Source organism: Melopsittacus undulatus, chromosome 3, assembly GCF_012275295.1.
Source record: "Melopsittacus undulatus isolate bMelUnd1 chromosome 3, bMelUnd1.mat.Z, whole genome shotgun sequence".
Classification (NCBI taxonomy): domain Eukaryota; kingdom Metazoa; phylum Chordata; class Aves; order Psittaciformes; family Psittaculidae; genus Melopsittacus; species Melopsittacus undulatus.
In genome coordinates, this window is record NC_047529.1 from 94,418,945 (window position 1) to 94,446,318 (window position 27,374).

A 27,374-nucleotide genomic window follows, 5' to 3' on the forward strand; every position below is an offset into this window, starting at 1 on the left:
TGTGGAAAAGGAGTATGTAATTATTGGGCTGTTGCCAAAAGAAATCAGATTCTTTGGAATATATAATAATGGTTATAAATTAATCCTAGAACATTTCCCAACACTAATAAGCCAAAATATGTCAGATGTCGAGGTGAATGCCTGTTATATTCCCTTTCCCCAAAGCAAATACGTTGAATAGTTTAAATGTTATTTCTGAAGCATCTTCAGTTTATAATTACGAAAGTGTCTGTGCTTTGCCAGCTCTCCAGAGAAAGATCTTCTATTGGCTACACAGAAAGGAATTTAAAAGGGCATCAAAATGTTAGACTTCTCACCAAATATAAATATAACCTCATTTAATTAGGGAAACAGTTTGAGATATGCGCTTAGGAAGAAGCAAAGTAACATTATAAAACATTTAACTCAAAATCAGAATGGTTCTTTAATAATTGCAAATGAACTTTTTACAATATCGGTTTTCCAACTTTCTGGGCACACTTCCTGGTAAACACTTGAGTCCTCTGCGAGTTACAAAGAGTAAGTTTTCTGTGTTACACAGCTAAAAAAACCTGGACATTCTTAACAACTTGGCATCACATCTTTTTTTAAAAAAAACAGATCACACAATAATTTAGACAGCATTTATAGCATTATAAAATCAGAACCCCCCTCTTTAATCACTCACAAGAGCAGCCATTAAGAATACAACAGCTGTAGGAATACAAATAATGAGGATGTAAAACTATCTGTGCAAAACTGCATTATTTTTACTGTCTAAAATTTCAGGAAGTAACACCGCTGAAAGCAGAGAGAGGATAACAAAGACAAAGTCATGAAAGTAATGCCGCCTTAAGATTTTCAAACAGGAATTACATTATGAAGTAGATATTAGGTAAAGAAAAAACTCTGATGGCACCTTGAACAACAATGACAAGTGTCCTGGAAACTGCAGCTGAACAAGAACTGATACAGGTTCATGTTAAAGTCTCTTTCAGGAGTAGCGACTGATTTGGGGGTATCAACTCTAGCATTTCTTTCCATGCAAAAATCTATCTTTCCAACATCTTTGCTTTGCGGGCTACTAATGCATTTAAGAATGAGCAGTCTTTTGAGGAGTGTGCTTTCTTCCATGCATCTGAAATCTTTAAAACAGCTGGATCATTGATTCCCTGGACTTCCCTACTCCAATCCATTTAACTGCAGGAGAGAAAAGCAAACTTACAGTAAGTAATACAAAGCAAGATCGGATTGTATCTTAAAATACAAACTTATCTTCTTAAGCGCTTAAGGTTTTAAATATTATAGCTTGAAGATAAACACAGCATATACCACTAGCACATTAAGAAATTATAACTATAGCTATTGTCCTTAAAAAAAAGAATGCATTCATTGGTAACTTAGTAAAGCAGTAACAGACTTGAATATCTTGAAGCTGCCATAACTAATCAGTTTCCAGATCATAGGAAAAAAGATACATAGAAACTGTCATAAAAGTAAAGATATGCATCATCTCCTAACTCCCAGCTTTGGATGTAATCACAGGATCATGTATATTAAGAAGCATAAGAGAAATTGTTAGTTTAAGACCTCTTAACTGTTACATACCTTTAATCCAGCTAATATACCAGTGGTCCCACTGACTTTCTAACTGCAGCAGAACTAAACCCCTATTATAACCAGTGTGAAAAACACTGAAGTTATTAAAATCTCAGTTGAACAAGAACTACAGTATAAGCCAAAGAAAGAATGCATATTAAAACTTTTGATTTTTTTCAATTCAACAGCAAAAGAGATAGATAAAAAGCAAAACAGTAACTGTTAGTATCACCAGGTACATCAGCATAAGCACAGCTACAAACTAGTTTTCAGTATTTTGTATGCTCATTAGGACAAAGTAAAAGGTAGGTTTCATGGAGCAGGAAAAAAAAAACCCACCACCAAAACCTTTCTATACTCACCAGGAACACCCAACTCCATTTCAATGAAGCGAACGTAGTTCTGTGCATTTACAGGCAGCTCATCAAACGTCCTCGCATTTGATATGTCTGTATCCCATCCTGGGAGTGTCTCATACTGAACCTCTACTTTATTTAAGACTTCCTGGTTGGCTGAGAAGCAAACAGGAACAAAAAACATTATGTCCACAAAGTTCACATGTTCTCTAAACAACTGTAAAGCTTTTTATTCTTTTCTTATAGAAAAAGGTTTACTTATAATACCACAACTGAAGGTATTGAACTGCCCTTTTTTTGTTAATGTGAGCAGAGGGGGAAAAAAAGTAAAATCCAGTAACTGCCTGGACTTCAGACTTTTGGAATTCCAGGACCCACATTCACATGCATGTATTTTGCTCAAACCACAGTCTTCTCAGTTCAGAAAACAACTTTTCAGGAAGAGCATTTCCCCAAAATGTTGATTTACTTCCCCATGCTCCCAAACAAATACCAAAATCCAATTCCCCCTTCATAAGAGAACTTGGTGATGTGAAAGCAGAATTAGCCACAGGCTTGTAAGTATCAGGCAAGTAAAACATATTTTAAAATGGCATAGGAATATACTTTTTACTAAGCAAACCTATTCATAAGATGTAGCTTATACGTAATAGACTTCTGATGCCTACAGACCTTTTGCCCCAAAACTCCACAACAAATTTTTCAACCAGTGTGTGGAGTCTCATACGATGTTTGAACAGTAACTCTTCCAGATACTTCTCAGAATAGAAGCAATGAGTATATTACATTTTGTCTTTCATATAGTAACTTGCTACAGTGCTGTCCACTAACTCTGAATCCTGTGATGATTACAATTACTGGAAAAGATGCACACAGTTCTGGAATTGAATCATTCCAGTAATCATCTGAACATTCATCTTGGAATGACACTAGGCAGTGAAACAGAAGCCTTAAGCCTGAAAATGGTCAAAATACATTTATAACAACAAATGGGAGGTGTCAGACATTCTTGCCCTTCTGAAAAAGGCAGGGTTCTGCCCAAGACACTGTAATTAATGTTATGTAGGCTCCACATCTGAGATCAAGTCACTCCCGCAAAGGCAGCTAGTCAACCTGAGTAAGGGGTTTAGGTGCAAGAGGCACAGTAGAGGTGCAAATATGAAACCATAGCTAATCCCCTGCAGAGTGTGTGTAGACAACAAACTCATGCTCAGCATATTGAATATTTTGTCCTGGTGCGGTAAGAGTTCAATAGTAGCAACGCTGTAAGGATAGCCTCTATGAACTAGGCATTTTGAGTAAAGGTGAAAGAGGACTATGCTCTACCGACTTCAAAGCCCATAACAGTGAGAAAATTCACTATTTTTGGACTAAGGTTTTCACAGGTTAAAGCAAATGATCCTGCATCAATACTTTTTGCAATTAGGACAAACAGGCATATTAAAGACGTTGGGTGCAGAGGCCAAGGATAAGCATTTACTTTTAATATCATCAACAACCGAGGTGGTGCCTGCTGTCCAGGTGATGTCTAAAATAGAACAGCTACATTCAAAGTGCAAAACCACAAACTAATGTCTGGGCAATGCAGATGGTCTTGAATAAGACTCTAGTCTCCCTCCTTCTGAAGGGCAAAAGTGACTGAACATCTGATCTCAGAAGACCACAGGCATTTTTACTTTGCAACCTTCCTGATGAGGCTAGCTAAGAGATAGCTGAAAGCACTTAGGCCTGAACGGTCTCATCTTGTCTGCAATCTTCCATTACTCTGAATTAGTTCAATTCCTTACCTCCCCAAAAGAGAGGGAAAAAAAGAAGGGACAAATTTCTTGATGTTTCAAATGATTTTCTCATTTTGCTCCATCAAGTGTGACAAAAGATGACGTGAGGTAAAATAAGCCATAAACTGGTCTCAGTGTAATAACAGATGTATTCACTATATAGATTTCTCTCAGTTCTTCCATTAGGGGATTTATCTTTCAGGCTTTCTGGAATATTCCTTATTAACAGCTGAATTAGATAAAAAAGAGACCAGATATAATGATATCTTGCAGTCTGGTACTATAATTTCTAGAGGGAAAGATGGGCTGTTATTACTTCCAACTCAAAAAGAATAGCTGAAATTTGGAATCTGTAAGAAAAAGATTCTCCATCAATGTCCAGAAACTGAACATAAGAATAGTCATATAGGTCAGACCAAAAGTGCCTCTAGAACAGTGTCCTAGCTCTTTAATCTGCAGTGGATGCTCAGAGAAAGAGCAGAAGAGGGAAAAAAGCTTTTCTAAAATAACTTCCCTATTTCCTAAGGATCTGTGTTTGCCTGTCCATGCTGAGGTCAACTGATGCCTGAACTTGGACAGGAGGCATTAGCAGAACTAGACCATGGCTTTCACATTCCTTTCAAACTAATCAGCTCAGAGCTAGTGGGGACTTTTATCTTGCATAACCTCCTATGACTGAACAGAAATGGAGATATCGGCCAGCTCCCTAGCAAGACTGCAGCCTCAATGATACAAACTGAAGTCAGCTGTAAATTTACAAGACATTTTCAGTTCCTAACAGGAGATCATGAAATGCCCACAGAAATCTAAGCTAAAAAACCCCAAAAACAAACAAACAAACCCACAAAAAAAAAACAAACAAAAAAACCCCAAAATCCAACAAAAAACAACAAACAAACAAATAAGGAGTTGTAACAAGATTCTGATTCCATCAGAGAGACTCAATGAAAAATCACTGAAGTCTTAATACTGGAAAATATGGCCACCTGTTCACATCATCTTCAACAATGGACTGCCAGAGAAGGTCCTCCTGGCTTGAGTACAAGAGAATCCAAATAGCCCCCAGGTTAGATGACAGGGCTATAGATGAAGCATTTACTGAGTAATTCTCAATTGAAATGTACCATCTCCATTATATTCAAAGGCCATCTAAAGCACACACAAATTTCCTTAATATTTTGATAAGGGTATCAATCAGGAAATATCTGAGTCTTAAAATGGGAAAAGCAGTCCCTGGTTTAGTGCAAGATGAGCACTAAATTTCCTGAATGTCATGCCATGTTATTCTGTATGCATTCAAACTGTAACTGACACATTTGTTTGAAGATACTGGAGGACAAATCAGTTTCAGAACTCTCCCAAGCACATGGAGGTTTTTTTGTTAATTCCTTATGAATTTCTCTAACAGATATGTGCTGTTTACACGGACTGCTGGCAGATCATCACTGTTCCTTTACACATAATTGCATCTTTATTTTACATAAATCCTGTTGTGATTTGTATCCAATTACTACAGCTGATCTCCTCATCTACAAAAAGTTCTCTGCTGATGATATCGTATGAAAATTTGTAACCTGGGACCAACCAACCTCAAACCCCGAGGTAACAGTCAGAATGGAAACCAGCACCCAAGCGCACATTGGAAAAAACAGAAAGCCCAATCCTTAGTACGTTAGTTAATGCTCTTTTTTTTTTTTTTGGAGTATCTCTACTATAGCAAACTGAAAATGCATGAAAACAGTGTTTTGTGACATTTGAATACTTTAACATGCAGGTACATTTTTCAGGTAAAAATCATCAGTAAAATGCCCACTGTCCTCCTCAGGAGTTATAGTTTCTGGCATGCTGAGGTATGTCGGTCCTACATAAGAAGGTAGTCTTGCTTTCACCTAACCTAACTGCTCATTTCCTCCTCCACCCCTCTTTCCTCTTTTCTATTGTGTAGGTGTAACTGGTTTTTGGCTGCTTTGTGAACCATCAAAGGAAACTGAACTGTCAGAAAATAACCCAAGGAGAGAAAACTTGGCTTTTCAACTGGATCAGATCTCTCATGTGGTTCACCACATGCTTAAATGAAGACTTATTCTGCTAAAAGAGGGGATGAATACAGTAGTGGGAATAAGACACTGGGACACTGGATTTAAAGTGTGAAATAAGCTTCCAAATTAGCTTGAAGATAATGCAGGCTGTATTAAAAGAAAGGGATAAAACCATAACAACATTTATATAAAGCTTCTTAAAAGTAGCACTTTTCATCTTTTAGTAGACATACGATAGGATTTGGTACAGGTGTTTCTGGTGCATCTGGGAAAACATGAATGGCTTGATGCTGAAGTAACACATCCCTGCCATAAATTTTACAAGACAAATGCATTTAAGTATCAGATTACATTTCACCAAAATCCAAAATTGTTAAACAAGCAGTCTTACCAGGAAAATGAGGTATGATTTCACCATCTAGTTTGTACGCAACACCAACTTTGATTTCTGGAAATACGTCCAAGATATCCAATTTGGTAAGTGCCAATCTATAAAGAAACATTACTCCGGTTAAACAAGTTCAACAGCTTTCAACTTGCATCACACTGTAAAAGTACCAAAAGAAAACTTGTTCCCTACACATTGCAATAAACTCCCTTTCCTTAGAAAAACAGCTTGTTTGGCATTAATCAATCTATCTGTTGTGACTTAAAAAAAGAAAAAAAAATAAAAGAAGAAAACTTTAGGCAGCCTTTTTGTTTAATCTAGTCCTTAGATCTAGTACATTAGCTTAGGAAAATGGCGCAATTCAAAGAACAGCTATTCACCAATTAAAATGACTGGTCTATAGCTTTAAGTGTTAGAATTTTAGTTGAACAGGGTGCTGCCAAGATACTTGATGACCAGTCATTTGAGATGGTTTCATAGCATGATGCCTGTTGATGTCTGTTCCTGTCCTCTGCCAAATGTTCTATCCTACAGTGAAGGCAGCAAAATAATCAAACACTGGCTCCATAAATACCTGGCTGCATCCTATTTTAAATAAAAAATACAAAGGACAAGAAAAACAGAGTTAAGTAAAGCATGTATTTACAGCCTGATCTACTAGAAATTTCATACTTGTTTTGTTTCAGACGTGTATTTTTCATTATAATTAAAATCCCAAATTCATATCCAAATATTCTGTTTCCAAACACATACAGCTGAAGATACTGATAGGTTCCCATCTGTCTTACTTTGAAAACAAACTAACAAAATCCCACAAACTACATCAGGTTTTAAGGCCCTTGCAAAGCATTTGGTTTGGTGGGTGGCAGAGGCTGGGGTCGCTTGAAGCTTTAAGTACTAAGACCTGTAGGGGCTTCTTGGATCACTTTAAGTAGGAAATAATGATGTACTAAAAGTAAAAAGAAGAATTTACAGATACAAAAATGTCAAATATCGAAACATTTAATACTAGGAAAAATTAAGGACAGTTAATTTATCAAAATATCAAAGCAATCAACAAATCAACACTAACAGTCTGAATGATACTAACCAGGCTATCTACCATTTACAGTAATCTGTAGCATTTCATTACTTTATGTTAAGTTACCAGCAAAGGTATCAAAATAACTCACGCAGTAAATCCATTAATCATGTAGGCATATCGGAGTAACACAAGGTCCAGCCAGCCACATCTTCTCTTTCTACCAGTGGTAACACCAAACTCTTTACCTCTTGCTTGCAGCAACTCTCCGATTTCCTAACAAAGAGTAGTACTACTACATGAGCTTTTTTGAAATTAATATTTGCAATACACGATGCAGGTGTACACGTACTATTTTACAATACTGTAAATTACTTTTAGAGTTCTTCCCCCAATTTTTCACAAAGTTGTCCACTGGGATGAAAACAGAAATACAAAATGCTACTTCTAATTCAAGACTATGCTATTTGAGCCAATCTCTCAAAATCTGTTCCTGCTCCAGCCTTCTATTCCATAAGAAGGTCTGAGAAAATGGCAATCAGATTTGGCAGTCCTGTAAACTCAGTCTAGAATCAGGAGAGTAAGACATCCAAGTACACAACCATCAACTTGCATTTAACCAGTAACACTGACTTAATAGACACACCAAGTTATTTCACCCAGTTACAGGCCACATCCAGGGCTGATAATACTCACATTATCTTGCTCTGTAGGAAAGGCACCAATTCCAACTCTCGTTGTATATGCTTTCACAACTCCATACACTTCCCCAACATTCTGTGGTGGCATGCCCAGGCCTGTACACACACCTCCAACTGTACAGTTTGACGAAGTCACAAAAGGGTATGTGCCTATTAAAACAAAACAATGTTTTAAAACTTACTAAAATACTGGTTTTAAACTCTTCTGGGGTTTTGGCTTTGGTTTCTTTGTTGGGTTTTTATAAAGTATATCTAATCTGATACGGAACAGTACTTGCACTGCACTTACCTGAACACTAAAAAACCAAAACACACAATAAACATATTCTGCAGTCACGAACACATTTATCCAGCTCTTAGCTCTGTAGGTACATTGTCTGATCCTTTCTTTATTGAAAAATTTGGAAATACTACCACTTCAACTGGTACAGAGGGCAAAAGTTGACTGCATAACTATTCTGACTAAACTGGTCAGCATATTATAAGGATAAGAAATTGTAAAGAAAGGTATAATTCTAAAAAGAACAATTTTGATTACATAATCAAGTAAAAAAAGTAGTGTTTCGTTTTGGGGTTTTTCTGCCTTCTTTTATATATCTATATATTTATTTTTCTATAAATAAATAAACAGATGACTCCTGGAATATAGTCTAGTTCATTAGTAGTGAGCTTGTCTCTAGTTACATATTCAGCCTTCACCTAATAAGCAGCCTGGATGGCAAAGAGAAAAGAGTTACACATCTCAAAAACCTTAGGTTTATACTTTTTAAAAAGTAATTTTTCTTAAATAAAATTTAAAAAAATATATTTTTAAAAGTAAAAGTAGTTTTTTTTACGTATGCCAGTCCTTGGTTGCACTGAATTGCTTCAGCCACAAAGTAACTGCATGTAAATCAGAAAGTCTACCTTATGTTTCAGACTTTTTTTTTGTTTTCTTTTGGTAGAAGAGTCAGGGATCGTGAAAAAGGAACAGCCAAGACAAAAGGAACTAAAAGCAATACAGACAACTTTAAAAGGTAAAAATTCTTCAGACTCTTCAGTGAGATTTTCCTAACTAGCTTCAGCTATCTCTAGCTTATCTCAAATCTCTCAAGAGAAAAACACAGGCTTAGAGGTGATTCCTAACAGCAGTTTGCAAACAGTAATTAGTCTTTATCTTTCTCAGGATTCAATAGTTGAGCTTTTCTTCACTGACAGGTAAATACAGCTAGTGAATGTCAGAGTCAGTAAGACAGCTTTTGCCCATTTTCAGCACTCAGCCTGGTATACTGCTGTTTGTCCAACCCCAACGATCCTGTGATTCTATGTTTATTCTCACTAAGTGTTAAAAACCACAAAAGATCACACCCACCCACCACACCTACAGCCCCAGGCACACCCACATGGGGCTTCCTTATTCCAGAGAAGCTGGATGGGCTGCAAGGTTGGGTGGAGGTTTACCATCTTCACTGCCAAGAGGCACACATTTGTAAAAGTCACTTCAGTGCAAAGGCTTCTGTGCACCAATGCACAGGAAATAGCCTCATTCAGAATGTTCAATAATCAAATCTGGCATTGTTAAATCTTTTGGCTAGGACATGTCTATTATTATCCCATGTGTCTATTCCCCTGGTAATTATCTGCCTAAAGAAAGCAAATATTCTGTGTGGGTCTCACAGCACACACAGGAGAAAACATTTAAGTGACCCAAACAACTCTATGCATATTGCAGACGCACCTGATGGGTTTCAGACTGTTTTCTATACTTATATGAAATCTAAAACTCACTACTTACAAAAAACATCCTCCCCTACAGTTTTCTGCAAATATCTCACTTTTGCATCAAATATTTCCCTGTGACAGGGAAGACTTCTTTTTTTACTTACTAAAAAAGGAAGTTTCTTCAGATACTCAAAAACTTGGTACTCACAGTGACTAGTTTTAAACATATCTTCCTCTTAAAAGAGGACAATATTCAAACCCTGTGTTTGAAAATGCCCTATTATGAGAACTCCTACCAGTTGACAGCAGAGTGAATGCCAATGTTGTATTTGCTTGACAGTAGTCCTTACAGGCTACAATTTCAGCCTTAAGCATCTTTTCAACAACAAAATAATGATGTGCTAGCAAGGCTAATGAAACTGCAGAAAAACATGACAAAATGCAGGAGGCCATCATACTGGCTGCTTATGTGTACACAGGTATAATAATTTATCTGTCCTTAAAATACAGTAATGTTGTGGTTTAACACCAAGCCACACACAGCTCGTTCCCTCACTCCCCCAACTCCCAGAGTTGGGGAGGAGAATCCAAAGAATGTAGCTCCCACGGTTTGAGATAAGAACAGTTTAATAACTAAGGTATAACACAAATCACTACTGCTACCACCAATAATAATAATAATAATAATGATGATAAAGGAAATAACAAGTGAAGAGAATGCAACATTTCACCAGCCCATAACTCACCCCACCTTGCTCGACTGAGCACCGACCGATACCTCCTCCAACCCCCAGAGCCCCAGCCCTTCTGGGTAACTCTCGGTTACATCCTGGGTATGACGTGCTATGGTATGGAATACCTCTTTGGCTAGCCTGGGTCAGGTGTCCTGTCTCTGCTTCCTCCCAGCCTCCCCTCCTCCCTGGCAGAGCATGAGGCTCAGAAAGTCCTTGGACAAACCAAACATTTGAGCAGTAACTCAAAACATAGGTGCTATCAGCACTGTTCCCAGCCCGAAAGTCAAAACACGGCACTGCACCAGCTACCAAGAAGGAGAAAAAATGACTGCTACTGCTGAACCCAGGACAAGTAACAATCCTATTAAAAAAAACATGCTTCTATCAAGAGGCTTCTAAATTTATCATTAAAATCACAGTATTTTAGAAAAACTGCACCATTTATAATTTCAAATTTATTGGGATAATCTTTCCACTCTTGCCTCATTAGCAATCTAGAGTCCTTACATCGTATAAAGTGAAAAATTATTATATAAAGGGGTTAAAAAAAACCCCTCCACAAGCTGATTCTTCAAACATCAACAAGTATTTTGTATATATACTCTGCCTCTCAAAGCTCTCAATTTTTCTTAAGTGTTTTCCATAGATGTATACTGTGAGTTATTTCATATGAAACTTACAGACACTGAAGTAACAGTACACTATTTAAGAAAAGTCACCCAATCTTTACTGGCATTCAAATACTTAATACTGGGAGAGTCTAAAGCTTTTTGAAAGAATGAAAAATTCCCCCCTAATTATTTGCTAGTCATAGAGAGTATTGTTCTTGCAAAATATATACCCCTTCTGTCACAAGAACAGCTAAGCACAAAAGAATTTTTAGTCTTCCTCTTTCACAACATAAGTATATAGCAACATGTTTCTCAAAAAAGATTATACCTACCAAAATCTATGTCCAGCAGTGCTGCATTTGCACCTTCTACTAATATCTTCTTTGGTGGTCCATGTAAAGCCTCATACATGAAATAAACACCATCCTTCACCATCGGTTTTATTTTTTCCATGCAGCCCTGAATAATACAAAACACAATTGCATGGTGTAATTTCATTATGATAAAACCAGCCAGAGTACAAGTGCTATTGCTCCCTCATAACAAAGCTCTTACTACTTTTGAAAAGGAAAAGAAAATGAAGAAATGCTAAATATGCCATTACATGTGAACATAGTAAGGAAGAATTTACACAATAGACATTTATGCTCTTCCGAGGAGGAAAGAAAAAAAAAAACAAAAAGGAGGAAAAAAAAAAAGGAAGAAAAAAAGGGGGGGAAAAGAAAAATAACAAAGTAAAATTAAAACTTTTGAAATGCTTTAGAAATATTCAGGCTTTAGTATAGTCACAACACTTTAGTGTACTTGGTATTTCATTTCCAACTGTTCGAAACTTCTCCCCAGAAACCAGCAGGTAGGGAGTTCTGGCCACATAAAGCACACAGACATAAAGCAGCATTAATTTGTGATGTATATATTGCATACCTGCACATATATAAATATATATATATGCACAGATATGTTTGTATGTGAAAATAAAGTTATTTATTGCAATTAAGGGTCAAATGCCTGAATGCCACTGAGCAGCTGAATGTAAGAAGCCAGGTTAACATTTGGCACACAGCCTTTTTCCCCATAAGAACATACAGAAGCTCTCATTCAAATAATTCATTACACACAAAATAAAACACTTTGCCATTCAGAATTTAATCAAATGCATTAGCATAAAACAAATGTTAAGTGCAAATAATTTTCCTGAACATACAAATACATACTGTGTTTCCACCCTAACAAAAAACTTCAGATATGCTTTAACTTTTATGTGTACTAGGTAAGCTATAATCATTATAAACCACCCAACTCTAACTGGTTTTTAGGTCTACATATTGACAAAAAATACAAATCCAGTGCAACAGGTATTATTTAAAGTAAAACAAACATAAATACTAAGAACTCAAAACTAACTCTCCCTATATGAACCTTCTACTTAACTTTGTAATATTTGTCTTGGTTTGAAACCAAGTCTTGACATGCTGTATAAAACAGGGTGAAAAGTGTCTTTAAAGCAACTAGCAGACTCCTTAAAATTGATACATACCAGTTTCCCATGTTATGTTTTATGTTTTAACTCCTCACACAAGCGTGAATATCAGTCACCAAGAAGTTTACATATCAGTAACTGCACACAGTGATTGTATCATTTAACAGACGGAAGCAGGCTTACCTTGAGCTTTTTCAATTCCCCTTCAATATCTATCTCTAAGGTAGGATAAATCGCTTTATACTGATTGGCTAACACTTTGAACCTGGAAGGCAAAAATGCTTCACTAAGGTTTTTTGTTTGTTTTCCTCAAGCCCCCACCAACCTTATGTTTTACTGGTTACACATCTGCAATTATTTGGTGATAAAACTATTTTCAACAATAAAATATTTTAATAAATATAAATAAATAATTTAACAAAATGATAAATAAGATGATCTTCAGATTTTAGAATAAATTTTAATTAAAAAGCAACAGCAATCAGGTGTAACTGCTTATCCAGGATACTGCCCAGAAAATGAAAACTACGCTTACAATGCGCATTACAATACAGAAATTACCTCTCTGAAAATTCATCAAAATCAGCAACAAGATCACACATTCGGAGTCCACTTCGAGCTGCTTTTGAAGAATATACTGGGCCAATTCCTTTTTTGGTAGTTCCCAAACTTTCAAAAGATAACAACAGGAGTTATTTTTGATATAAAACTAAGGTGCTTTTTCTTTAAAGCTAATACATATTCAGCATAAAATGAAATGCTGTTACGCATACTGGCCCACAAAACAAAACAAAACACCATCTATTCTTCCATATATAAAAATATATATGTATATATGTATGTTCTTTCTGTTTAAATTCCTAAAATAACAGGTAATGAGACAGCTGATACAGCTCAGTCAAGTGTGAAAATAACCCAGTGAAAAAATAATTGACAAATTATCACTTGAAAGCAACCTACATGAAATGAGATATGCCCAAATCAGATACTCTCTCAAAGGTTATTGTCATGGATGATACGTCTTACACGTCCCAGCAAGGAAGACTGAAATGCTTTTCATCCACACAAATTTTCAAGAAGAAAGATTCAGTTTACTGGTATCTCAGGAGGTTATAGTGATACATGAGTTTCCAGCTGTAGACATGTCACACCACTAATTCTGCCAGCTTTTTCCCCATCCCAAGAACTAATGGACTACTTGGAAATCACAAGTTAGAAACATAGGTGCTAGTTTCTAGAAGTTTCAAGACCTTCAGAAAGTCAGTAGCAGCATGTAGTAGAAAGCATGAACATTTACATGCACTTCTGACAATCACAGGATTACAGAATGGTTTTAGTTGGAAGGGACCTTAAAGATCACCCAGTTCCAACCCTCCTGCCATGGGCAGGGACTCCTTCCCCTAGACCACATTGCTTAAAGCCCTGTCAAATCTGGCTGGACAATGAAGCACCACAAGATGCCAAACTGGTGGTATCAGACCTTACAGTTATTTGGAGATGATAATGGGGCACTTTAATCTTCATAACCAGAAATGTATTTTTACACAAACAAATACCTCCAGGAAACAAACATTAGGAAGCAGGAACCCTTTTTACAAAGGGATTAGGAACTAGGAACTTCCTCATAAGGCAAAATACCAAGACACAACCCTTTCATTCAGGATATAATCTTTTGGTAGCCACACTGGAGGACAGAAGTGTAAGAAAAGTAATAGTGTAAAATAGTAAAAGTGTAAGACAAGTAATAACAGAAACCCAGTGTAGTAAGTCATATGTTTGTACCAAGTCATCCCATGTTTGACAAAATAAAAACTACCTACTTTTTTCCTGCTTGTTCTTGCCTCTGTTGTTCTTGGATGCCATCAGCAGCTTGGTGGAAATCAAATACTAAGAAAATAAAAACAGCTTAAGTAGAAAATTCGTGTGAAGGAAATTACTGCATCAGCAATGATTTCTTTAACCAACATTAGCCCTGTTTATTAATGTAGAAAAGAAAATTACACACACTGCAGAGGCAAATAAAACGTTTTTTCTTCTCTTTTTCAGGTTACATTTTTTCCACAGGAAAGAGTTCTGAAGTTTTGGAGGTTTTTTAAAGTGTTTATTTGGTAGAATAATTGCAGACTGTCTATATGCTTCCCACAGAATAACTAAGCCACTTCAGCTTTGTAGTGGCCCCAAAGAATGTATGGACAACAGAAAACATGCAGTTGAAAAAAAAAACAAACCCAAAAAATGGGTTATAATAAAAAGCGTCATACTTCTCAAATTTAAAGTGGGATCATTAGGTTCACATTCTCATTCATTCTACAGATTTCTTAAATCATTTTAGTTTGTCTTAGACAACATCAATTAAAACACACTTGGAAATACAAAAGCTCCCATTAACATGTTATGTAAAGAGAAGCCATCTTTACAAGCCCTAATTATTTTAAGGCATTACATATTATTAATGACAAAGATTATGCAAAGTATGCCTTTCACCAGTTCTTTGGCTTCCATGAATGGTAAAAAACCCCAAACCCTATAAACAAATGACAAGACTCATGTCAAATATAAGCAGGTTGGCAGAAGCCACCTTATTTTCCTTAAGTACTATCTCCCAAAAGTTAAAATAGTCTATACATTACACAGGAAAGACTGAAAACCTGCAAGAAACAGACTCATTCAGTAAGTACTCTAGTCTCTCTAGAACAAGCATGGCTTTCCATCTTTGACTTACCAATTCATTTTTGTGTTTATTTCCACATATCCCCATAATATAAAATACCAAATTAACCCCAGAAGCTTGACCCTATTTTTGGTTGATCTTTGTGTTACAGACTTCCACATATAGCTAACACCCATTTTAGAGAAGACATATTTATCAAGGCAACATTTCCAAATCATCTAAATCAAAGCATTCAGAAAATTCATTTATGTTAAGAAGTTGAACAATTATGAGTGACAAGTCAGTTACCGGCCCTTCTTACTCAGGACCTGTTTAGCTATGAAAACTTCACAGTATTGCCCCTGCAATCTAACCATTGCAGAACATCCTTCCTAATAAACTAGTAATTTCCAAGTAATTCATCTACAGTGATTCTACTCCCAGGAAGGATTTTAGTAACTTAGGAACAGTCTCTCAACTACTTAAACCCAGCAGCTACTCCAAACTGAAAACATATTTATTCTGAAATAATACATCCACTCACTAAGCTGTTCCAATTCTTTTTTTTTTAAATGACAAGCCCTTTCTTCCAGTATTATAAGCTTTTATCTGAGAAAGACGTAAGATGTTTGCATCTTCAGAAGATGACTACCAGACCAGCAAAAAACTCATTTCCTAATACACACAGTTACCTAACTATTAAGTTACAATATCTAAAGATCTAATTTAAAGGATGAATTTATGTAATAAAGATGTCCTAGGAGTGATAAAGGAAGAGCCCCTGGAGCTCTGTGTTGGTGGTTTGGCTCCAGGCTCTAACTGTAGATTTTTCTGAAACACAGGCTGGAGCCGACACCAGCGATAAGCTCCCTGCAGGAGGGCAGCAGCTATGCTCTCCATCCCTATAGAGTCCGTCTCATAAACTGTCCTTTCTTAAGTATGTGGCAATTTACTTGGTAGGGAGCCAGTTAGTTTTGAAGTCGTGCCCAGACACATGGTTTCCCAGCAGATAAGTTGCTATTAGTAATGCTGCTACATCAAGAGAGGTAAATGAATCCTTCAGTCAACCAACTTCTGAACTGCTTCTTGACTACTCTGTATCTCTAATCATTGGTTTGGAAAGTGAACCTGCTTTCCTGACTAAGTTATGTTTATGGAATAGGATTAGACAGTCACTAGAATATAAACCTGGGAGGGTCCCAAGTGGTGAATTATTTTTCTCTAGGATCTTCAATAAACCAAAGCAGCATATGGAGACTTAATCCAAAGAAAGTACATACCTATATAAAGAGGTGGCTAAAAATTGTCATGCTTTTACTGCCATGGAAAGGCCAGAGGAAACAAAGACTAACAAAACCACAAATCAACAAAAAACCAAACCACAAACAGGAACTTACCAATGTGAGCTCTGTCAGAAATTATTAGTCTCTTTTCCCAGCCTTCTAGCCCTGAGAAGACAAAATTAAATAGTTCAAATGAGTTCATTTTTGTCTTCTGATGTGTAAAGGATAAATACTTCTCGTGTTTAATCTTCAGTCAATCTATTTAAAGATTGAGCAATCACATCCCAGAGAGAAAAAAAAATACATTTCAGTAATTAAAACTTGGCATTAGCCTATAAAGCTGAAAGTCAGGTTTATTCTGAGGGAGAATTCTAGCTATTCTACTAGTTCCTCAATTTCAGTAATCAACTAACAGTGTGTTGGTTTTTTAGTTATCTAGACTACTGATTTACCTCACTTCTGGTAGGCTGCTGCCAAGCACGGACACAGACGTGACAGAAAGCATCTAAAAACCGAGTTCTGAATCAAGAAGTGATTACCCCAGCACTTGTTTACATTAATATGAATCGAACTGTACACTAAGGTAAAGAGGTAAAACCCACCATGAACAGCTGACACCATTCATACAACATTTTGACAAACTGTTTTACTTCTTAAATTCACTGTTTTAAGAAAAGAAAAATGTCTGCAGATAGTGCATGTTTAGAACACATTCTCTTCTGAAACTGTACAGCAACTCCTTCTGTCTGTTTTCCCATGAGGGACCCTCCCCAGCAGCTGAATGGAGTTCTGGAAAAACACACTGTACGTAACCACTACAGAGACATCCTCTACCTAAATCTTTTGAGGAGGACCCCGTTAACTCTTTTAAGAGTAATATCTTAAAAGTTTCTCACCTTTTCCTTTCTTTAAGTTTTTTTCAGCTTCTTCAAAGAGCCCTGGCAAATGAATAACGACACCATTTCCTGAAGAAAACCATTACACAAAATTTATCAAATCATGTTGAGCATGAAAGAAGATATTCCAAACAATTTAAAGACACTTCAGGTTCTGTATGCAGAGTATTTTATTTACATTTTTAAACTTTCAAGACATTGCAATTTTTACTCTTAGCAATTTGTAAAAGACCGATTTAACCTAAACTGTGTGTTTTTAACTACCTGCATTGAAACTTTTTAATAAACTCAACAAACTTTCCATTTAGATCAGGACAAACAGCATCATGGGACAGTCCAGCATGCAACTTCCTCTTATCTAAAATTAACTTCCCTCTTTGTACTTCATTTTAATAACCCTATTGTTTTTTCAAAAGCTTCGCACATTTCTATCATTATAAACACTAGCATTCCCTCAGGCGCTCTTCTGCTGTAAATAGACACAGAATATGCCATATATAGAGTAGGGGTTGTTAACAGACTAGCAAAAATAACATAGGAAAAATCTGTCTGAAAATCAAGCTTGCTTTCCTACAGCTGTCACACTGCTTAGAAAAAACTAGCTTATACAATTAACTAACTTTGACAACTAAATAACTACCGTCATTGATGCCAAAGAAGGAGCATTTCCATACAATGAAACTAAACCATCTTAAAGTAAAACCAAACTCAGTAGATCCAAAGCTATTAGCATAACAACATCTAGCTGAAGAATGAAAGGACCTGCCATTTGAAACTGTTGCCATACCACTTAATTCCGCATGCATAAAAGCATTTTAAGGCCAAAATATGCAGTATTTAAGACTTCTTCTATGGACTATAACCTTCATGGTACAATCCTGCTCAATAGTAATAATCTATTATAATATAACAGGGAACCTATAAATCCTTTGCCTAAGTGGAATCCTAAGCCAGGTAGTTTTTTTTTTTTTTCCAAAACAGACTTTAAACAAGGCAGACCTAAAGGAAGCTAGAACAACAAACTCCAAAGCAGACAAGACCAAGAGACAGCAAACACAGATAAGAGTATTTGTAAAAAGCTCTCTCTTGCCTACTGTACTTTTAAAGGATGGGGTCTCTCCTACTCAGCTCTAAGTTCACTAAACAAAAAATGGCAAATGGGCATCCTCTTTTTACCAATTAAGAGCAATAACCTATTAAAGAAACATACTACAGTAACACATCAAAAGAGACTACTACAATCATCTGTCATAGCCCTCAAAACTAGAAGTAATACAGATGTCAACATGCCCTTCATCAAAGGAAATCTATTTCCATGCCCAACAGTTCAATTTCTGTATTAGTATTAGGCAGGTCAAGTTGATCCAAAACTATCCCACTACCAAGTCACAAGAAAAGAGGCAAGTAAGGAGTTAAAGCTGACTGCAAGGGTACAGTCACTACAAGGTGGACCCAAGAATTCAGCAAGTACTGTTTATGAATAGTAGTGACAGAGGCTCTTTAGCTGCTATGCCATTTAGCAAACTGTCAATGACCAATTACTCCCAACACACATACGAAGCTGAGAGACAAGACTATGGGTTCAGAGCAATCAGATATGCAGGAAGAAGTAACAGGAAGAGCATGGCAATAAAGTCCTGATTTGGAGAGGTACACTACGTAAGGGACAGGAGTTCTAGGTATCAGAAAAGCAGGATGAAGGTGACCCAGAGACTCATCTGATATGCACACAAGCACATGCATCATTACATTGTGTAGGCATGGTTTGTATTTACCTTCATTTTTAGAAGGAAATTTTGAGGGCTACACTGCACTGTTAAGTACATTGGTATCATATGCAATCCAAAAAATATCAAAAAACAAAACCACATAGGATTGGAAACAGGATACCAAGAGAGGGAGGTGGGTAAGCAGGCTTGTAGGGACCAGTAGAAAGGACAATCTAAACCCCCTTTTCATATCACAGATCAAGACAACAAAGTACTACCACTGCCTTCTACCTTCTACTAAACTCTCCCAAGAAGACTTCTTGGTAAGAACTACATAGCACAGAAGTCTTTTTTTGAGCGTTCATTTCACAGTCTAATGGGAAAGGGAAGAAAGTTCAGTATTTCAAATAGTACTTGGAGTTACATAGCAGGGCTGAATATTAAAACAGAACGGAAGAATTCTGATATTAAAAGAAATAACTGGTGGAGAAAATAAGAGGGAATAGGAGAATAAAGATAATGCTGGGCAGCTATCTGTATATAATGATAGGGCAGATAAAAAGAAACCTCTGTAATCTAAACTTCACAACTGAGTTAAGACAGTATTAAGATAGTAGAGCAGTTCAGGTCTATGAGAATTTGAGGTAGAAAAAAGTCCTTATCCTGTAATTCTTCCAGTATGTCAGAAGTCTGTAACTACAGTGTTGTCTATTGTTTTTACAGATATCTCACTTACCAATGAATGCAGTGACTTTTGGATTGATGATCCCACTTGGCAGAAGATGAAAGTCATATTCCACAGAATCCACAACAACTGTATGTCCTGCATTATTGCCTCCCTAAGGAAAAAAAGATAAAAAAGGAAAAAAAAAGGTGTTGTTAAATTTTGATATTAAAGATACTAATTTTGATATTCTGATGTTAAATTTTTATGTTAAATTTTGCTATGAAAAAGCATCTCAGTATAGAAATGGAATAAACTGGTTCCAGCTCCAATTCTGCAGCTTTCGCTTTTGTTATGGACAAAAGATCTTTCACAGATCTCCTTCTCCCAGAAAATCAGCTGAACTTGTTTTGTCAAGCTCAACAATTTCAACATCAGTATTATCTGCCATATAGACTTTGGACAATATTTTGGTTCATAAAAAGTACAAAAGCTTGGGGTAAGATTAAAATGTTTCTAAAAATTCTTGGACAGAAGCGTAAACATTCTAGAACAAGCAAACATTTCTAAAAGCCATCATCAGTTTTACTAGCTTCCTATTAGTTATGAAGAGTAAATATTAAAAGTCTCAGCAAAAAAAAAAAACAACACACCCAAACCACCTTGGGAAAGGTAAGTCTAGCTGTATGACAACATACAGGCTTGTTTTTCTGAATTTTGGGTTGGGACTTTTGAGTGTTTTACTATGACTAGTAACCAGCAAAGCCAACTTATTCATTCTGTACCTCCTCAGCAATGTCTGTAGTAGTACAAGTCACTTGTATCTGTAACGTGGTGTTAAGGATTAAATCTAGAGGCAACTAAGACGATTGTGGTTTCATAAGTCACAAGAAACCATTTACATCAAACTAACACTTAACATTTTTAGTCTTTCTCATTACCACAAAGAGAGTATTATGACATTGTTAAGCTGCAAAATATGTCCAAAATACAGAAAGAAACCTGTGACCAAGTCTTAGAGACTCTGAGTCAAGAGAGGCTTAGGAAAATAAAGATTACAAAACAGTTACCAAATATCACCACTTCTTGTTTGTTGTACTTCCGAAAAAAAGCTCATGCTTTCTTGTGACCCAGTCATTTGTGTAAGACAAGGCTACATACAAAATGATTCTGTCTGTGACAATTACAGGAACATCGTTTACAGGCACCTTGCACCAGAAATAAACAAACTTCTTCACAGAAGAACAGCCTTAAAGGAAAGGCTTCTAATCTAAGCCTTCTTTCAGCACAAGGCAAACTGAAGAAAGGCATTGAATGAGAAGAATTCAAAAGAAACTATATGAAATATTAATCTATGCAATTATAAATCTAAAATATTTCTAAATGATTATAACAGCAGATCTGTTTTTAAGCAATGGATTCAACAGCTACTCACTACTTCTGCAACACTTACAAAATCATGAATGCAACACATAAAGCTATATATCTGACATTACAAATAAAGAATATTCTTGGTTATTAAATACTTTTGCCAGTATATAAACAAATATACCACTGGTAAAAACCTAATCTCAGTCAAGCTAGCAGTGAAAATTTTGGTAACTTCAGCTTCATTTATGTGAGGACTTACACCTATTCCACATCCTCCTGAAACAGAAGGCTAACAAACCTTCACCCAACAAACAAATGTCTAAATGTAAGAAAAGTTTTAATAATTTAATATATAATTTAGTAATATAATTTAGAGCTTTTCCATGTAGTGAACAGTACTTTGAAGAAGTTGTAAGGATCTCTGGATGCAGATGGTTTTCACTGCAAATGATCTAACTTAATGAGAGAATGCCAAATTTTCAATTCACAACATGTGAAACATATTGAATGCTTAAATATAGCAAGCCTTTCAAGTTTATTTTTAGAAGAAAATAATAAATGTTCAGGAATAACCTTCCTCCTCCCATCCCTTCTACTCAACAGTAGCTGTTAAGGAAGACAATTTAGTGGTTTACCAACTCTACAGTCGTACCTGATTAAAAAGGATGTTAACTAGCTACATTAGCACATAGATAACTTACAACTATTTTTGAAATGCAATGCTGATACTCCAGGGCTACTGCAAGTTATTCAAAGATTAGAACAACTAAGTTATATACATACATAAAATACACAAGCTTTTTTCCAGTTAAAGAGGACACTGGTTTTCTACTCAGTGTTTGAGAACCTAAACAAAACCTTTCTTGGGGAAGAAAAACAGTTATATATGAAAGCAGCATTTATAGTCAAGTAGATCTGCTGAAAGTGGTAGTTATCATCTTCCTTATCAGGTTCCTCCAAATTGTTTCTTTCTATTAGATCCACCGGTAATATCAGTCTAGACAAATTAAACATGAGCACTGAAATGCTTCAAATGAAAATTCAGTAAGTCTAAGTACAACACTGAAGTAGTAGTAATTTACAAATGGGAAGACAAGTCCAAAGTCTCCCACTGCAGCATAAATAAATTGGAGTAACCCATAAGCAACATTAAGATTAGTCAATGACTATTCGCTTTAAATCCCCTATTAACTGGATTTAATTTTCTGGTTTGCTTCTAAATTCATTTGGAAAAAAAAATTAAAAAAAAAAGTTCTCTAGCATCATAAATGTCAAATAAAAAGAATGAAAAATTGGCCATTGTAGAGATTAGATCATGATTAACAATTAGTTCTTAGTTTCATAATGTTTGCAAAGCTACTTAAAGTTCAGTGGTCATGTCTGCTTAAGTAAAACATGCAGTATGCATACTTGGGCCCTTTAATCATGAGAACATAGCTGCTGGGTTTTGGTGGTGTCAAGACCCCTTGTGCTGCTCAGTGATGCCAAGGCACATTGATTCCATGCTCACTAATAAATACCCCATGTCCAACAAAATAAAAAAAAGTTTAAATCTTGAACTACATGCACATCAGAGCTCCTACTTCATCTAGACACAAGCTAGTTATACCTACGTCTTCATGTTTACTGTGAGCAGTTACATTTTAAGTGATTTTGCTAGAGACTTAAGTAGAAAACTTGACGCCACATGTGAACTGTCATCTGCATACTTTTAGGCCACACACCTTAAACTATCAAAATGCTTGTTTTCAGATTCAAATTTGAAGCTCAGAATTTAGTTTTTTATAATATTATGATGCCTATGGCATGAAAAGGTGTTGTTGATAGCAACTGTCTGGTAGAACATCAAGACAGACCCATCCTGCTTAGGATGTCATTCTGTCAAAATGTGTTATTTTGAAAAATATTTTTAATTTCAAACCATATTTTAGGACAGCATTAAACCAAGAGCATCTAATGAATTCAGTTTTCAAAATTCTGCTACTGATTTACAGGTAAAGCATACCCTAACCACAGAAGCGTATAGTTACACAGTTGGGAATCCTAATACATTAAACAAATGCTTCACACTGCACACTTAGGGTGAGCTAGCAGTGAAGTGTACACATGTTGTGTGCTCTGACATTGCACAACACAGGTTCAATAAACAATTCTAATTATAGAAACATGTACTTGGAGTTCTAGTGGTGGCAGGGTGAAGGGGTGGGTTGTTGTTGTTAGGTTATAGGATGAGTTTGGTTTGGATTTTTCTTCCTCCTCCAGAAAATGATGATAACGACATCTTTGTGCTGTAGGCAACTATTGCCTCTGGGCATAGTTCAAGGTATAAACTGATGAAGTCACTCCTGACTTCAGTGCCTTCCATCTGGATTTCTCACTCCTCCTCCCTCATGACACTACACCAAAATGGAGATCAGTTAAGTCAAGGTAACACACCTTTGAGTCAATTGTTTAAACATTATTAATGGAGAACTAACTGTGGAATTTATTTTCACTATTAAACAAAGTTCATGCTCAAATGTATAAAGCTTTGCCAGAGGGAAATTAAGATACACAAGCAATTTCTTGAGGCTGGCAATACTCCCCTATTAACTAAATATAGTCTACTATATCTCAGTAACCTCCTTGGTACTCAAACTACAGGCTCTCTCCAAGCCATGCAAAAACTGAAACACCTACCTTAGGCCAACACAGAGAGTGGCCAAGTTCATGGCAAGACCAAAAGATTCTTTTGCTCAGTCTGGAATGCACTACTTAGATGTAACAGGAGGGGGGAGGAGTTAAAAAAAAACACAAAACAAACCTGACATTATTTTCTTCAAGTGCTTCCTAAAAACATTTTTGTGACTTTTTTTCCACTGCTGCATTCTCAGTGTTAAAATATCAGCTACAGTATTGTAAACCCTTAGATCTGCAGAACATCAGAATCAGAATTCTGAACCTGAGACTGTCTCTTGTAAAAGTAATTTAAGAACCTTTTTCATTCTCCTCCCCAGACCTCCTATCTCTGGCAGTTTTTAACAGATACTAAGAAAAAAACAATTATAATTTTAAAAATAGTTATAATAATAAAAAAAACCAACACCACTGAACCATAACATGGTTTGGATTGGAAGGAACCTTAAAGCTCATCCAGTCCCAACCCCCCTGCCATGGGCAGGGACACCTTCCACTAGACCAGGTTGCTCAAAGCCTGATCCAGCCTGGCCTCATCACCCTCATAATAAATCATAATACCCTAAAGATTTATCACTTAATTCTGATTTTTATCCTAACAACTGTGTATACAGTTGTGTATATAGTGAACTATAGTATTTTCTTAAGCGCATATTTACCCCAGAGGAGACAGTGTTTTCTGCACACAATAATACCCCTGCACACATCTTTCAAGATGCACAGCAGAATCCTTAACACTGTGTGAGCTTTTCATTTCAACTGACACAATCCAGAATACCACAACGTTTTTTATTCCATGTCTTCTCATCCTGCAAATCATGCCAAAAGGTATCTGCTAGTTACCCAAAAATTTTCTTAACACACCATTATCCCTGAAACATACCAAGGACACAAAGACAACAAACACAACAGAAAATCAAAGGCTGTATGCACCCCCTAGCATTCCAATACTGTGAACTGGAAGTATATCATTAGAAAGTATTAGGTAACAAAAATCAGTTCTTATTAATATTACATCAGAGACCAAGCATTTAATAAATATAATATGCATAAGGCTTATTTTTTGCTAATTTAACACCAAGATATCTCTCTAGATTAGGTTATTACAAGGCTATTTAAGTAAAAATATAAAAGATCTTCTCCCTTAAGTTCTAATAAAGCTCACTTAGAAGAGAGAGCACTATTAAAAACAAAACCAAACAAACAAAAAAGACAAAACTTTTTGTTGTTGTTGGGGTTTTGTTTGTTTTTCTTTCAGTTAGAACACAGCCTCTGGACTTGAGCTCATTTCATCACAGAAAATTGAGTATGTAGGAAGAATGCTAACCATGCCTTGCAAGAGAACAGAACATAAACCAGACTCTCCATCCAGCAACAAAGCAGCTACCCAAAACTAAGTCCAACAGGAACCAGTAACAACATCCCTATCAAGAGGCTACCACAGGCTTACTATTCCAGAAGTTCTATCATACCCTACTTAGATACAGCACCATTTATTTGTGCATCTCTCTCAAGACACAGCATTGCTGTTTTAGCATACTCTGAGGGTTCCAAAGTTGGATTATCAGAAATCATCAGTCTTCTCCGCACTGTATTTTGAGGTAGACTAAAAAAAAGTTAAAAGCATTCAGTATGTTCGTTCTGTCTCCTTTCCTTGAACTGTTTTTGCTCCTCTTATCTTTCAACCCACTATTTGGAACAGCTTTCTCTCCTCTCCCTAAGGATTATTTGGTGACCAAGGGATCAGCCCTTTCAGCAGCCCAGAGCTTTACCAAATTACAATGTTAAATTGTCCTACTAACTGAATTTCTCCAACTTTTCAACTGCCAGGAGCATGAATTTCGTAATACAAAGTAATATAAATACATTGTCATCCTTCCTTTTGATTTTTCTTTGTAGTCAATACCTAGTCCCACTGTTGTTGCTCAAGACTTTGAGACAACACACCAAAGTTAGGGTGGTTGGTTTCATGGTTGGACCCAGTCTCCAGTTTTCAGGTTATCAGCTGCTGTCTACACTGCTGCCAGCAATGCTGAAGGAGTAACTGGCATCAGATGACACCAAATATTTGTGCGGATAACAGGGTAAAACACGAGCTGGTTCAAACTGAAAAGAGAACAAAAAAAAACAGCTTCCCCCCCCCAACAACATCAGTTCAAACAATTCATGGAATCATGAAGTTGGGCATCTTAAAAATCATTAATCATAGCCCTGATGCAAAAACCAAACCATAACACCTTCAGCCATAAAAGTTTCCTGGTATTCTTTATTTTAAGAGCTGTTGGTTTGGATTGGGGGGGGTGTTGGTTATTGTTTTGCTGTGGTTTGGTTTCTTTTTAAAGTTCTGTACATATCGAGCTCAAAACGGTGTCAACTGGATTGGAGTGAAAATATTTCTTTCCATTTATTTGGAGACATAGTGTGAAAGTCATCATGAATAACCAGCATAAACCTATGCTGTGTGTTCCAACATAGGAAGGACAGTTGGAGCAAGGCCACAGGGCCACAAAGATAATCAGAAGCTGGAGCACCTCTCCTATGAGAACAGGCTGAGAGATGGTCTTGTTCTGCTTGGGGAAGGCTCTGGGGAAGACTTTAGAGCAGCTTCCAGTGCCTAAAGGGGGCCTACAAGAGAGCTGGGGAAGGACCTTTTTACAAGGGCAGGCAGGGAGAGGACAAGGGGGAATGGTTTAAACTGAAAGAGGAGAGATTTTGATTAGACACTAGGAAAAAATTCTTTACTGTGAGAATGGTGAGACACTGGCACAGGCTTCCCAAAGAAGCTGTGGCTGCCCCATCCCTGGCAGTGTTCAAAACCATGCTGTCCAGGGCTTGGAGCAACCTCATCTAGTGGAAGGTGCTCCTGCTCATGGCAAAGGGGTGGAACAAGCTGATCTTTAAGGTCCCTACCAACCATTCTATGATTCCAGATATGGATTTAGTCCGGGGACTTCTTAATTTGATGCTTTGATGGATGAACAATTTCAAATCTTTTTAAGACACAGTAGCCTTTTTAACCCTTTCAGGATCCTTACAATATTAGATTATACTGATATTCTGGAGTATTTTAAGTAATTAAGTGGAATAGTGAAATAAGATCAGGCACAAGATCCTTACTTATCTATAATATTTTAAGCAAAACCTGCTGTTGTAAGATGACTAAATGCATAAGCTCTTAGAAAGGGCATTATTCCAATTTTAGTGGTGTGAAAAAGCCTATAACCACTAACACTAGCTGGTGATTTCGAAATACCCAAGCTATGCAACATGTTGAACAGCTAAGTTTACAGGACCTTACAGGAAGGGACATACTAATAGGGAAATTAGCACATAAGTACTGTCAGAATTACAGCAATCCTGATAACAAAACCTACTTTCTAGAAGCCTTATTCTAAAATCATTACCTATGAAATTACCAGGTTTGAAATATCCCTTTTAGAGAGGTAAACTGCTCAGAAATATTTTTTAAAAAGCAAACAAACAAAACAAGAAAGGGTTTTTTCTTCAGCTTGCTAAAGATAAGGTAGCCTAAAAATCCTTCTCAGTGTAAGCACCACACCCAAGAATCTGCATCCATATATGCAAGTCAGATAGGCTGGTCAGTACTGCACACAAAACAAGATACTATTCTAAAACATACCTATCCTGGCAAATGTGAACAGAATCAGTTACATGTACACAGAGGGGACATAAGATAGCAAAGGCAGCTGCAAGCATTGCTCATCTGGAGGCCATTTG

General features: G+C 36.5%; 1 protein-coding gene across 1 annotated transcript in view; it reads right to left on the reverse strand.

The window, feature by feature from the left end:
* Positions 1–323: 323 nt before the first annotated feature.
* The window catches only part of ADSS2 (adenylosuccinate synthase 2), a 35,316-nt gene continuing 8,265 nt past the window's right edge, over positions 324–27,374 (reverse strand). Inside the window, exons 2-13 of the mRNA XM_034061133.1 lie at positions 19,662–19,764; positions 17,217–17,285; positions 16,435–16,485; positions 14,208–14,274; positions 12,949–13,056; positions 12,571–12,652; positions 11,240–11,366; positions 7,857–8,011; positions 7,312–7,436; positions 6,143–6,240; positions 1,941–2,090; positions 324–1,179 (exon numbers count right to left, since the gene is read on the reverse strand). Of these exons, the coding sequence (XP_033917024.1) occupies positions 1,127–1,179; positions 1,941–2,090; positions 6,143–6,240; positions 7,312–7,436; positions 7,857–8,011; positions 11,240–11,366; positions 12,571–12,652; positions 12,949–13,056; positions 14,208–14,274; positions 16,435–16,485; positions 17,217–17,285; positions 19,662–19,764 (1,188 nt within the window). The 3' untranslated portion in view covers positions 324–1,126. The remainder of the gene's footprint in view (positions 1,180–1,940; positions 2,091–6,142; positions 6,241–7,311; positions 7,437–7,856; positions 8,012–11,239; positions 11,367–12,570; positions 12,653–12,948; positions 13,057–14,207; positions 14,275–16,434; positions 16,486–17,216; positions 17,286–19,661; positions 19,765–27,374) is intronic.